The sequence below is a fragment of the Aegilops tauschii genome, chromosome 4 (genome assembly GCF_002575655.3).
Source record: "Aegilops tauschii subsp. strangulata cultivar AL8/78 chromosome 4, Aet v6.0, whole genome shotgun sequence".
Taxonomy (NCBI): domain Eukaryota; kingdom Viridiplantae; phylum Streptophyta; class Magnoliopsida; order Poales; family Poaceae; genus Aegilops; species Aegilops tauschii.
The window spans coordinates 484,547,451-484,561,735 of NC_053038.3; the positions used below are offsets into that span (position 1 = coordinate 484,547,451).

The 14,285-nt window shown below is 51.5% G+C and overlaps 3 protein-coding genes across 4 annotated transcripts; all 3 read left to right on the top strand.

Annotated features, from left to right (window-relative positions):
• The first annotated feature begins 5,976 nt into the window (after window positions 1–5,976).
• Window positions 5,977–8,005, top strand: LOC109766989 (xyloglucan galactosyltransferase KATAMARI1 homolog). 2 transcript variants are annotated; one of them, XM_020325738.4, is made up of 2 exons: window positions 5,977–6,279; window positions 6,412–8,005. In XM_020325738.4, the coding sequence occupies exon 2, from the start codon at window positions 6,469–6,471 to the stop codon at window positions 7,903–7,905; it is 1,437 nt and encodes a 478-aa protein (XP_020181327.1). In that variant the 5' UTR covers window positions 5,977–6,279; window positions 6,412–6,468; the 3' UTR covers window positions 7,906–8,005. The 2 variants fall into 2 exon arrangements, with proteins under 2 accessions (XP_020181327.1, XP_020181328.1); XM_020325739.4 differs by having other exon boundaries at window positions 5,977–6,127.
• Window positions 8,006–8,962: 957 nt separating this feature from the next.
• Window positions 8,963–9,694, top strand: LOC109766994 (uncharacterized). The gene has a single exon (XM_020325747.1). The coding sequence runs from the start codon at window positions 8,963–8,965 to the stop codon at window positions 9,692–9,694; it is 732 nt and encodes a 243-aa protein (XP_020181336.1).
• Window positions 9,695–12,101: 2,407 nt separating this feature from the next.
• On the top strand, window positions 12,102–14,072 carry LOC109766998 (xyloglucan galactosyltransferase KATAMARI1 homolog). Its single transcript, XM_020325752.4, has one exon. It carries the CDS (start codon window positions 12,390–12,392, stop codon window positions 13,935–13,937), a length of 1,548 nt encoding a protein of 515 aa, XP_020181341.1. The 5' UTR covers window positions 12,102–12,389; the 3' UTR covers window positions 13,938–14,072.
• Window positions 14,073–14,285: the final 213 nt, after the last annotated feature.

Below are 14,285 nucleotides of genomic sequence, written 5' to 3' on the forward strand. Positions count from 1 at the left end.
GACTCCCAAAAGGCGACCCAGCCTCAGAAACCTCCCCCAAGAAAGATACGAGATAGCCGACTCCAGGGAGCCAGCCCCAAGAGGACCGACTCCTAGAAGCCGGCCATGAAGAAAGCCGACTCCCAGAAGCCGACCATAAAGAAAGCCGGCCAAGACTGCACCTACTAAGACTGTACCCACGTAACGGCAATAGGATGGGGCGTGGCCGCAGTACAACCCACTACCCCCGAATCCCGGAACAGGCATGGCCACAGGGCGCCGTACGGGCCAGCCATCCCCCGTCCGGCGCAGCACTGTAGCCATGTTGGCCTCGATGTCACCCACGACAGGTGCCAGTACGGCCCGTGGGCGGCGGGCCCCTTTGCCAGAGAGACATCTGAAGACGGCTTGGCCTCCTCTAGTCAGCCAGGGATGTGGCCGGCTCCCAATAGCCGGCTACCTCCCTCCCTCGAAGCATGCGCCCCATTAAGGAGACAAGACGAGGTAAGGCTACAGTGAGAGCTCGCAAGGCGGTGACACTGTAGCCACGCTTACCTCGACAAAGCCCTCGTCATGAGAGGCGAGGCAACAGTAACCAGCCGCCGACAAAGCCCCCAAGCAGTGGGGCCGGCCTGCCGGCCAAGAGGCCGGCAGCCGGCGGGACCCACCAGTCGGTGGGCCCCAATGACCGGCGGAGAAGCCGGCGAGCATAAACACTGACGGCTGGGACCCGCGCCCAGCCGGATTACCATTGTACCCCTGGGGGGTAGGCCTATATAAACCCCCCGGGACACCCATGCAAAGGGTTGATCTCATAGAATTCCACACACCACATAGAGAGAAAAGGAGAGCTAGCCTTGCCCTTCTTCTTCCTCTAGCCAAACAGCTTAAGGAGCACTTGTAGCTACTTGTATTGATCTAGTGATCATGCGGAGACTCCGCAGAGCAGGACTAGGGGTGTTATCTCCACGGAGAGCCCCGAACCTGGGTAAGATCCGCCGGCGTGCATGTCTTCGCCTCATCCCGTTTCCAGCCACCGGCGATGTTTTACTGGCTCCCACAATGATAAGCCACCCGTTGGCATATGTCGCACCTACCACCCGACAATCTAGGTTTTTGTTAATCGGTTTTTTTGGAACCGTTTCAATGATTGTATTCACGGTTTTTGCTGGGTGGTTTTTCTTCTAGTTTTGCCCAGCATGTGTTTTTCGGGTTTTCTTGGTTTGTTTTCCATTTTTTTCTTTTTTTTCATGTTTGTTTTCACTTTTATAAAATTTCTCAAATCCATGAACTCTTTTCAAATTGTTTTTATTTTAAATTTAGGTGATTTTTTATTCAAATCCGTGATTGTTTTCTCAAATTCTTGAAAAAATCAAATACAGATATTTAAAACATAATGATTTTTTTAAACGGGATTTTTCATTCTTGCGAACTTTTTTCAAAGTACGCACTTTTTAAAAATTGAGATTTTTTTTTCAAAATCGACGATTATTTTTAAAATGTTGATTTCTTTCCCGAAATCCATTAACTGTTTTTCAACATCGTAATTTTTTGTTTGGAATTCGTGAAATTCTGAATTCTATGAACTTTTTGAATTCGTAATATTTCTCAATTTTTTTTCAAGAGACACAGTTGTCCGAGCGAACCCAATGCGTCTTAGCGAAGCGACCGGGTCGCCATGTGAATGGGCCGGCCCATGGCGCGTGGACGTCAGAACTAACCAAGATAACAGTCGCCGATTAGGGAGAGCAACTAGTTGACGAGCGCTCCTTGGGAGCCTCACAACGATCAGTGCCACTTGACGCGCTCTCAGCTGCCCGCCACGTGTCGCACTCTAGGCAAACCCTTCGGATTTTTTTTAATTTTTAAACGGTGTTTTTGGGTTTTTTCAACGTTTTGGTTTTCCACCGGTCTTCCTTAGCTTTTGGACCCAAAAGAAATTTCCGAAAAAAAATATTTTTGCGCGAAAAAACGTGTTTTCCTTTTTTTTATTCCGCAGGGGCACAGTTTTAGTCTTGCGAGAGGCACAACCATGCCTCACGAAAACGAAAAAAACGCGTTTTCTGTTTTTTTCCCGTCAGAGACACGGTTTTGCTTTCGCGAGAGGCACGACCATGACTCTCGGAAACGAAAAAAAAACGCGCTTTACATTTTTTTCTTCCACGAGAGGCCCGGTTTTGCTTCCGCGAGAGGCACGGTTTTGCTTTCGTGAGAGGCACGACTGTGTCTCTCGGAAACGGAAAAAATGCGTTTTCTGTTTTTTCTCTTCCGCGAGAGGCACGGTTTTGCTTCCGCGAGAGGCATGGTTATGCTTTTGCAAGAGGCACGGGCGTGCCTTCTCGGAAACAAAAAAACCATTTTCTGTTTTTTCCTTTAGCGAGAGCCACGGTTGTGATTTCGTGAGAGGCAAGGTCGTGCCTCTTTCGGAAACGGAAAAACGTGCTCCCGGTATGGTTTTTTTGTCCGGTTTTTCTCGTGAAAATAAAGTTCGTCAAACCTATCAACATGAGATCTAGTTTTGAAGATCTCAACGCGAGGAATCTAACGGTGAATACGGTTCGAGATTTGGACGCACGATTTAAGAGATAAAACATTTTGAATAAACGGGTCTACGAAAAAGGGAAAACTCCCAGGTTGCCACAAGTGGCGTACATACAACGCGCCACTTGTCACAACCTGGAAAGGTGGGAGTGATCTTTGCGAGGAGTACTCCTCAATTAGTGATTTCGCCGATTAGGAGGTCTCTTGCACCCGTTTCTTCGTTATTGGCAAATAGCAGTCATGCCCATTTCTAACAGGCCAACCCATATAAAGATGCTCCTTAGCCGGTTTTCTATGTGTTTTGTTCGGCTTGTTTTTCTTTATTTATTGCCTTCCCTTTTTTGTTTTATGTTTCATTTTCCTGTTTTCTTTATCTTTTCCCTTTTCTGTTTTTATTTCCTTTTAAAATTGTGAAAAAAAATCAAATTTCTAAAAGATAACTTGCCTAGAGTTGATTAACTACACCACTACTGGTTTGTTGTTTGAACATTGAGTGCAACATTGATGTTGCATGCAAGTTTTATGCAATGCTAGAAGGTACCCTCTACGTTGTTATGGGAATTAGTTTTTGGTTTGATAACATGAGAACTAAAATTTAAAATAAATAGGACTTATTATATTTGATTTTGTATAGTTAGAAAATATTTATTGAATATAAGTAGAACAATTGAATGGAAAATATTTTTCCTTGCATGGTTGAATGTTGTGGTGGATTTTTTTCTCATGCAGGATTGCATATTAAGGTGTACCTTATCCCATTCGTGGTTGTATGATGAGGTGACAAGCTTGTATGTTAAGATAAATAACTAGTGGGGGATCACTTTCTTAAGTATATATATGATAGGATGTATGAATGTCAAGTTGTTGATAAATCACACTCTATATGTTTTCTCTTTTATATTATGGAGTAATTTAAATTCAATACAATATGTGTGCACATTTTTATAAGCATTTGATTTAAGTTTATTTGTTCATTTTCTTGTTCCTCTAGGGTAATACTAATGTCCCTAATTGATTCTACCTTAGTATGACATCTCCTTTTGTTTTTGTTTCTTTTTTGCTTATACCTATGTTTCGTGCTGATAAGAAAAAGTGATTAACCCCCAACAACAAAAATTAAAAAAGTGATTAACTTGGAAAAATCAGCCAAGTTGCCAATAGAGTCTCAATTTTTTCAAGTTCCCAACAACTTCAAGCTCACAAGTCCTACAAGGCAAACACAAAGTGGGGACAGTTCATCAAAGCGGTTCAGGTTCTAGGGAGATGTGGGAGGGGAATGTATTTGGTGCACCACACTTGTGGTACTACTGATGCACTGGATGCCATAGATCATTTGTTAAAATCTGGAAAAAAAATCAAGCACATTGACACAATATCAGTGTATGTTGTCATAAAATTTGGTGTCAAAATTTGAAAATTTTCTTGAAATACAAAAAATGAAAAACTTGATATCAATGTGATAATGGGCCAAATGTACAGCCCAACCTATATTATGTACTATATAGTGTTGATTTGTCACATTTGTTTTCCGAGCTATGTTTCGAATTTGAATTGAAATTTCGTGACGACCTACATTAATGTTGTGTGAATGTGATAATTTTTTCAGAAAGTTTTAAACATTTTAAAATGTGCAACATGAGTTTAGTGCACCAGTAGCACCACAAGCACTGGTGCACCAAATATTTCCCCAATGGGAGAGGAGGGATTTAGAGTGGTCGATTCATTAACAGGAAAGAAGCACGATTGTGACCGCCCTATCTTAGTGGGATGGAAGAGAGGGCTGACCCTGGCAATTGATCATTATTGGTACTATTGCTGGCGCACCCACCTTATATGTCCTTCCATGGGGATGATGGTGATTGCACTAGTGCTAGCGGAAGGAAAACATATTCGACTAGAAGTTGAGGGAGAGCGAGCGTTGGATCTAAATCCAGTGTCTAAAGTAAGAAGTGTTGCCTATGGACCAGACGAAGCCTTTTTATTACTTTATTTATCCATGCGAGATCTTACCGAGCAAAAAGTCAAAAATCTAAGGCCATGATTTTCTTTGAACACTCAACGCAACGTGTACACATATGCATCTCACTTAAGACATGCATTTACACAATGTTGACACCAAAGGCCGTGGATCTTGAATATTGGCAAAACCGATGCATGCGGCTTGTAATCAACAAATATGTCATTTCCCAAAGAAATGTTGTATCTCGGTAAGGCGTCATCCAAGCCAAACATAGAACTTCAGTTATGATGGCTAGAGAAACTACTTGGGTGGTGCAGAATTCTGGTTCAACATGTCCACTCAATTTGAAAATCTACACTGGTCACGGAAGTGAAAAACTACACCGGCCACATAATTTCTAATTTGCCTTTTTGTAGAGAATTGTACATTTAAGTAAGGTGTTTGTGAGTGAGTATCCCTGTTGACATAGCTTTGCAAACCAATTTTACATATTTCCAGACCAAGAAAGTTTCGGTGTTGCAAATTTACAGTTTAGACCCTAGTTAGGTTAATTGAATTTTGTGTGTGCATGATACTAGAGAACGCTTGAGAAAGCACATGTATTCCAAGCAGGCCCTAGGGGACTCTCTCAATGGTACCAGATTTTCTTTTCAGTGGAGCTGGGCCGACATCGCTTCAGGTTTTTGCACTGCACTCGGGCTAGAATCCAGCTTCTTGGAGCCAAACCATTCAACTGCGGAGTTCGTGGAGTTAGAAGCTCTAGAAAAGATCCGAACAGACCCTAGTTATTCCTGATCGATGCAACCAACAAGGAATCACATATGAATCTGAAAACTCTGCATTGTGAACAGAGCTTAGGAATGAACGACAGGTGCCTCCGTCTCATCTTAAACTAACCAGCAACCGACGCTCGATCTGAAGGAAGAAGAAAAACCAGTAGCCGGCGCCGATTGGTCAGAGTTCATATGCGTTGGATGTGGTCGATCATGGACACCAACCGTCCAGCCATGGACGTAACCAGGAGTATGGATCGACGATGGGATCCGTCGGTGCAAGATCTGCCAGAGCACTGTTAATTATCAATTCAGTAGTTGTATACAAACTTGGAGATTAATTAGCGTTTACTTTGATTAATCACCAAGTTTCTGTTGACCAAATGCACACCGCGCCTCCCTTTTCCTGAAGTAGGAGTAGTACAGTACTAGTACGAGTGTTCAACCGACGCTCGATCCAAATTTCATCATTTCTCTCTTCTCTCTCTCTTTCTTTGCATGTGGAGGAAGCAAATTTTTTCCTTGGGCCAGTACAGCAATGGTTAAACAAGCAAGCATGTAATTAATGTGCGCGCTAGTACTAAAATTCCCACTGTCCAGTGTCAAGTGTCAACGCTGCACGCCGAACCGCGCGCATTAATTTGCACTGGTAGTAGAAAACACCATCAACTAGGAGTAGTATAGATCGCCAGAGACAGTGGTTAGCGGTAAAACAACCACTAGCACCACCAGGCTACCACTCAAAGTCCCAGTCAATTAACCCCCACGAACTCCACCGTGCGTGAAGTCTACTCCTCCCTACCGCCACTCCCGGCGGCTCGTCGCTCGTTCATCGCCGCAACTTCCCGGCGACGTCGATCTACAACATTATTAGGTTTATAAATATAATCTATACTACTAATCTTCGTCTTCCTCCTCTCGATCGATCTGCTTGCCATTTCTGGAGTACTATATATATGTTGTGCGCCGCGGCATGCAACTTGGCGTCGCAAGCTCTGTCGTACGACTGGTGAGCTTGTATCCAATGTCAGTATGCCGCTTACCTTTTTTCCTCCTCGTACGTAGATGCCTTGCTTGCGCTCCTTCGCTTCTGCTGGGGGTGCATGTTTGCTTAGCCATTTTTCTTCTTTTCGGCTGATTCGCGGATGATTTTGCCAGCTGATCAGATCCGCGCACAAGGGCGGCGGCGGCCGGCCGCGCCGGGAGCACGGGGTGATGAAGGGCCCGGACAAGAGGAGCAGCACGCAGGCGAGCGCCGCGTTCCAGTCGCTGCGGCTCGTCTTCGTCCTCGCGACCGTCATGTGGGCGTCCTTCCTCTACTACCATTTCACCGTGCTCAGCGCCGGGGCGAGGAGGGCGACGGTGCTGGACGGCGCCAGCGCCGACCCGTGCCGGGGGCGGTACGTCTACGTGCACGACCTGCCGCCGCGCTTCAACGCCGACATCCTCCGGGGTTGCCAGAACACCAGCGACCAGTACCGCTGGCCCGACATGTGCGGTTTCATCAGCAACGCCGGCCTGGGCCGCGCGCTCGCCGACCCGCTCGACGGGGACTTCACCGGCGAGAACGGCTGGTACGGCACCCACCAGTTCGCGCTCGACGCCATCTTCCACAATCGGATGCGGCAGTACGAGTGCCTGACCACCCACTCCGCCCTCGCCAACGCCGTCTTCGTCCCCTTCTACGCCGGCTTCGACTTCGTCCGCTACCACTGGGGCTACGACAACGCCACCAGGGACGCCGCGTCCGTCGAGCTCACGGACTGGCTCATGCGCCGGCCGGAGTGGGCGCGCATGGGCGGGCGAGACCACTTCCTCGTCGCCGGCAGGACGGGGTTTGACTTCCGGCGGAGCAACAACATGAACCCGAGCTGGGGCACCGACCTGCTCAACATGCCGGGCGGGCGGGAGATGTCGGTGCTGGTGCTGGAGGTGTCACGCGTGCCGCATAGCCGGGAGTACGCCGTGCCGTACCCGACCTACTTCCACCCGAGGTCCGACGCCGACGTGCGCCGGTGGCAGGACAGGGTGCGCGGTCTGGAGCGCCGGTCGCTGATAGCGTTCGTCGGCGCGCCGCGGCCGGACAACCCGTACAACATCCGGCAGCAGATCATCGCGCAGTGCGAGGCCTCCGACGTGTGCCGCCTGCTGGGCTGCGGGTTCGGCACCAGCCAGTGCCACACCCCCGGCAACATCATGCGGCTGTTCCAGAGGGCCACCTTCTGCCTGCAGCCCCCCGGCGACTCGTACACGCGGCGGTCGGCGTTCGACTCCATGGTGGCCGGCTGCATCCCGGTGTTCTTCCACCCGGTGTCGGCGTATCTGCAGTACTGGTGGCACCTCCCGGTGCACCACGAAACGTACTCGGTGTTCATCCCGGAGGACGACGTGCGGTCGCGGAACGTGAGCATCGAGGCCGTGCTCCGGGCCATCCCGCCGGAGACGGTGGAGCGGATGCGGGACGAAGTGATCAAGATGATACCCAGGCTGGTGTACGCGGACCCAAGGTCGAAGCTGGAGACGGTGAAGGACGCCTTCGACGTCGCCGTCGAGGGGATCATCGACAAAGTGGCCAGGGCCCGGGCCGAGGCGGCCGCGGACGAGTCGTCGTTCAGTCACGCCATGGAGATGTTTGGGTTCCGGCGAAAATAAGTTACTCGTAGTACCAACCAAAATAGATGCATAATCCATTGACAGAATGTAGATCAAGTCGATATTATAATTTGTGGTATGTGCCACTCAATTTATTATACATACATCTTCTAATTTGTCATCTACAGTAATTGATTATAACAGTGCCAGAAGAAGCATCGTGGTGTGATCTTCATACTTGAGATTGATCTTCATATACTTGAGATGTGTCTGAGACTAAACTGATGGATTCGTTGTTTCAGAAGCTTCAGGTACAGCCCTGTGAATCTCAGACTGACTGAACTGATTTCATCAACTAATTATTTTTTCAGCGTTTGTTATTGGTAAATTGACTGAATTTACAACTCCGGACAATCGATTTTCCCGAGCCAGGAGTTACCTGGGGTCGAGGACGGCGTGGATGCGGTGTTGTCTGTAGAGGGGAGTCCGAGGTTCACTCGTTCGGACGGGACTCACCGGAGCTGGAGAAGCGGCAGGGGATGGCCGAGGGCGACAGTTCATCGTCGGAGGTGACGGCTTAAGGAGGACGGGGCGACGCGGAGCACGGTGCTGGTGCTGGTTCTAAGGCAACTTACAAATATTTTAAGTTTTTGTCGTCCAGAGCATATACAGCCGGACCTCTCAAACCCATTTCATACGCCCTGACTGACAACCTGGTTACTGTCCGATCATAATTTTTTGACCCAGACGGGCCTCTCAAATATGGGGCGGATATGCGGACGTCCGGGCACACCCGCCATGTCGGACCCGACAGCCCAACCTCACCCCAAATTGCACCAAATCCACCCCGAAGACCAGCCAGATCGATTTCCTATCTCCTCTCTTCTTCCTCCTCCGCGTCGTCCGTCTCGCGCGCCGCCGCTGCGCCCGCTCCGCAGCTGTTCCCAGGCTCTCCGCCGCAAGCTCCGGAAGGGCCCTCCCGTCCTCGCCGCGGAGGACGTCGTCGCCGGCCCGTACGCCACCGTGGTACGTCCGATAACTCTCCGGCTCCGCCTTGCGCTTGATGTGTTCGACACATTGTTCGGCCGGATTTTTTGTGAGTTTGTTAGATAAAACGATGGATTCCGATGCTTCGTCGGACGAGGAGTATGGAACGGCGGATCTTGACCAAATGATTCAAGATGAGTTCTTCGATTCGTCAGATTCGGACGAAGAAGTGGACATAATCATGCTCATGAGCATGCAAGAGGAAATGGACCGGCAAGTGAAGCATATTCTCAACTTCAAGGGCTCAATCAAAGGGAGAAGAGTGATCAACCGAGACAGGGTGTCCGGAGCAAAGCTACTGCACAAGGACAACTTTGCTCCAAAACTTGCTTTCCTGGATGATCAATGGTTTCGTCGTCGTTTCCACATGCGGAAATCATTGTTTTTGCGCATTGTGGAGGGAGTGGAGGCACACGACGACTACTTCAAGCTCAGAAGGGATTGTTGCGGCCAACTCTCTTTCTCGGCCAAGCTGAAGTGCACGGCTGCTCTGATGATGCTTGCACTTGTTACTGCTGCAGATGCCGTTGGTGAGATGGTCAGGATGGGAGAGAGCACGAGCTTGAAGATTACTGTCAAGTTTGCCCGCATCATGGTCGAGGTGTTTGGACCTGAGTATCTCAGAGAACCAAATGAGCAGGATACAAAGAAGCTGTTGGCTATTGGAGAGGCAAGGGGGTTTCCAGGAATGCTCGGATCAATTGATTGCATGCATTGGCAATGGAAGAACTGCACCAAACGTCTGCGGGGAATGTATCAAGGTGTTAGGGCATATTTCCCCCTTAGTGGTTTTGGTGATTGATGACAATGCATTTGCGGGCTACTCGTGTGCATTGAGCATTTCAGATAATTTATCTTATGGCACAAGACGATTTGAACCCCTCTGGATATTTATGAAGACGGTGTTTTCTTGCGTTTCTTTTTTGATGGACTTGAGTCGTAGGAACACCGTACTATTAAGAGGGGGTCTGCTTTGAAAAGGTTTGGGTGGAATTAACACGTACACTTTATCCTTGCACCCTCGCTCTTTCCCGACAATTGAGCTTGTCCCTCCTTTGTGTTTGAACTTTGTCAGAACGAGCTAAGCGGTAGTACCGCTTTGCACAATGGTAGTACCGCTCCGGCGGTACTGCCGCTGTGCAGTACGGCTCCTACTTCCTCCTAATTTTTGGGTTCTGTAAACAGGCGGTAGTAGAGCGGCAGTTCGCCACGGTAGTACCGCTCCTGCGGTACTACTGGGCTAACTGCATCTCAACTACCACGGGTTTACTAGACACCCACAGGCTAAGCGAAAGTACCGCTGCTAGCCACGGTAGTACCTCTCCATCGGAACTACCGTTGGCTAGTACCGCGGGGAGTACCGCTTATTTTCCTCGTTCTGGACTGTTCTATTCCATGGGTCGAGCGGCAGTTCAAGGCGGTAGTACCGCCTCCGACGGCACTACCGCCCTGCCCTCCTCTACTACCGCGGGTACCTGCTGCAGTTCAACACCTCGTGGTAGTACCGCTCCGGCGGCACTACCGTCCCCCTGACTTACTCAGGTTGAACTACGTAGCCGTCACTTCCGTGCCAGCGGAAGTATCGCTCACCCCAGCGGTACTACCGCTTATGCATGGGCCGAACACCCATATGTCCCACTTCATCAGAGGGCTTGCACTTATCTCTCCACTTGCTCCGAAGCTTGACCAGTCATCATACTTCTCAACAACTTTTTGCAATGGTGAGAAAAAGACTTTTGTCATCCGAAAGTGCCGACGAAAGTACTTCTCTGGATTGGTTGGATTTGGAGCAAAGTAGTCTCTCATGATCTTGGCGTGGCCCTCCACTCTATCACGGGTAATGTGTATGTGGCCAAATTGCGGTCCTCTCCTAGGGCGCCGAATATCATCATTGAAAATCATCCTAAACGGTTTCGAAGTCTTTGTCTTCTTCTTCCTCTTTGGATGACGACGAGTCCTCGAAGACTATCTCCATCAACCTCTTCATTTGCAATTCAAACAGCTTGGTTCAATCCATACAGCTCGGTTAAAAAACAAATGAACGAACAAACTCATCTAGGCAATCGGTGGAACACTTTGCGGTGTGGTGGTGATGCACCGACCATCCGTCGTCGTTTCAGCCAAACCGGCGGGCGGCGAAGCGTGCGAGTGACTTGTAGTGGCGCATAAGCAAGGTCAGATGCGGCGTCGCGAAAGAGGAAGAAAATACGAAGCAATCCGACGAATCAGTTATGGCGACAGTGGCGGCGTTTCACCTCGTTTACGGCGGCGACGATGAGGGCTGAACGGGCTCGGCGTCGGGCAGAAGGGCGGCGAGGGCCAAGGGGGGCGACGAGGTAGCGGCGGGGCCGGCGGGCAGTCGCCGACAAAAGAGGCCGTGGCGGGAGAAGAGGCGAGAGTTTTTCCTCGAAGCGATAGCGGCGGAGTAAATTTAGGGGCGAAATAGACGCCGGAGGATAATATTTTTGCCCGTTATTCGTTCCAGGGGATCGGCTGGATATCAGTTAGAAAAGAAAAAGAAAAATTATCTTTCTCTTACCCCAGATAGGTAGGGGATCGGTTAGAAATGCCATTAGCCCATTCCTGATCGCGATCGCTGCAGGGGCAAGCAAACACACTAGTCATGCACACACCATTGCCGTCCGGTCGGGGGAAAAGATCGCACGCACGCACTGCACGCACCTCCACCGTACTACGTTACGCAGCCGGAGGGACGGGGGTGACGCGCAGGGATCCAACGCCCCTCTCAAAGATCGAGCAAAGAAATCAGTCGCCGCTAGCAGTGCGTGCCGGTGCCGTAGATGGCGCCCTCGATCGTCCTGAGATCCCGAGCTCGAGACAGAATAGAGTAGTCGTACTACTAGCTAGCTCCGTGTCAACTCCGGTTGTGCAGAGCGAGGAGCGCCATGTGCGCGCGGTCCCTGGGAACCGTGTGTCGCTGGAGGCCAATGCCGGTCAATGCTCACTTCTACGTACTCTACTTGCTGGTGGAGACACTGGTATTGGTACAGGCCTCGAAGATGCTAAACTCGGATCCAAACCACTACTACTAGCTCAAAATCTATTATGCACGCTCAAGGATGCAGACTTTCCACCCAAGGATCCAATGAATCGTCGAAAGTTGGCAGTAATGCATCTCCCAGATTAGATCCCCCGTCCAATGTGCATTTCTATTTTTTTTTTAGAAGTTAATGTTCATTTCTATTGATACACCATGCATGTGCACGTGCAGCCCCCCGGCCGGCTCCTTCATTTCCTCGCGCCTAGATTCGGTCGATCGATCATTGACATGGTTAATGCGGAGCATCTCTCAAGTCAGAGCTCTGAGCTCTCAGATCACCACGTATGCCGGCCAGCGATACGCAAATCACATGGATGAATTCCCATTTCGAGATTCCCCGCGCTTAAGTTAGTCACAGTGGACTCCGAGACCTCAACTCCGTCGGGGACACGTATACGAGAGCGAGCGTGCGTGCGTGCGTGACTCGTGGGTGACCATGGAGAAGACGACGGCCGCGCACGGCGGGGGCGCCCGCTGGCTGCCCCGCCTCGTCCTGCTCGCCATCCTGTCCGCCACGCCGTGGCTCCTCATTGTCTACTGCCACCGCGCGGCGCCCGTCAGGGCGCCCCGCCAGTCGCTCGTCACCGCCGCCCCCGCGTCCGGCCGCGAGGACGGCGCCCCGCCGCGCTTCCCATCCGTCCAGGAGCAGCAGGTCAAGAAGCTCCTGATCGCCTCCGCGGCCGGGGGCGAGGTGCGCCGGAGCAGTGACGTTGGCGTCGCCGGGGAGGACGCGTGCCGCGGGCGGTACCTGTACGTCCACGACCTGCCTCCGCAGTTCAACGCCGACGTCCTCGCCGACTGCAAGCACTGGTACCCGTGGATCGACATGTGCCAGTACCTCGTCAACGGCGGCCTCGGCGCGCCCCTGGAAAACGCGGACGGCGTGTTCGCCGACGAGGGGTGGTACGCCACCGACCACTTCGGCCTCGACGTCATCTTCCACGCTCGCGTCCGGCAGTACGACTGCCTCACCGACGACTCCTCCCGCGCCGCCGCCGTCTTCGTGCCGTTCTACGCTGGGTTTGACGTCGTGCGGAACCTGTGGAGCAACAACGCCACGGCCAAGGACGCCGCGGCGGTCGAGCTCGTCGACTGGCTGACGCGGCGGCCCGAGTGGCGCGCCATGGGCGGGCGCGACCACTTCTTCATGTCCGGGAGGACGGCGTGGGACCACCAGCGGCAGACGGACAGCGACTCGGAGTGGGGCAACAAGCTGCTCCGTTTGCCGGCGGTGTGGAACATGACGGTGCTGTTCGTCGAGAAGGTGCCGTGGACGGACTTCGACTTCGCCGTGCCGTACCCGACCTACTTCCACCCGGCCAAGGACGCGGACGTCCTCCAGTGGCAGCAGCGGATGCGAGGCATGAAGCGGGAGTTCCTCTTCTCCTTCGCCGGCGGCGAGCGTCCCGGCGATCCGAACTCCATCCGGCACCACCTCATCCGGGAGTGCGGCGCCTCCAGCTTCTGCAACCTGGTTCAGTGCCGGAAGAGCGAGAAGAACTGCCTCGTGCCCAGCACCTTCATGCGCGTCTTCCAAGGGGCGCGCTTCTGCCTGCAGCCGCCGGGCGACACGTACACACGGCGGTCGGCGTTCGACGCCATCCTCGCCGGCTGCGTGCCGGTGTTCTTCCATCCGGACTCCGCGTACAGGCAGTACAGGTGGCACCTCCCCGACGACCGCGACTCCTACTCCGTGTTCATCTCCGAGGAGGACGTGCGGAGCGGCAACGCCAGCAGCGTGGAGGAGACGCTCCGGCGGATCCCGCAGGAGGTGGCGGAGCGGATGACGGAGACGGTGATCGGGCTGATACCGCGGCTGGTGTACGCGGACCCGAGGTCGAAGCTGGAGACGCTCAGGGACGCCGTGGATGTCACGTTGGAGGCGGTCATCGACAGGGTCAGCAAGCTCAGAAAGGAGATGGATCATGGCGATCTGACGCGAACGGCGACGAAGGTTTCTAGCAAAGTCAAGGCAGATAATTAGTAGGGAGGATAATCGATGGTGCAACGCAGCGATGCATTGTGACAGAACATGTTGAGCTCGTTTGTACTAAAAGTCTAGAAATCATTGTGTTTTTAGTGGTTGAAATGAAATATTTGATACCGGTTCGTAGTTTCAGCTTTCAAGCTACAATTCAAACTTATGCATGCATGCCTTGAGGGTTTTTTTTGTTGTTGAGGAAAACGCATGGCTTGAGGTTAACAGCGAATAAAGGGACCTGCCAGAAAAAAAATCACGCGCGCGAGAGCTGTGATTCGAAATCGAGCTGGGACCAACGCCGTCGACGCATGACGACCGCTACGCTAGAGCATTTTCGTTGTTGAACTGCAG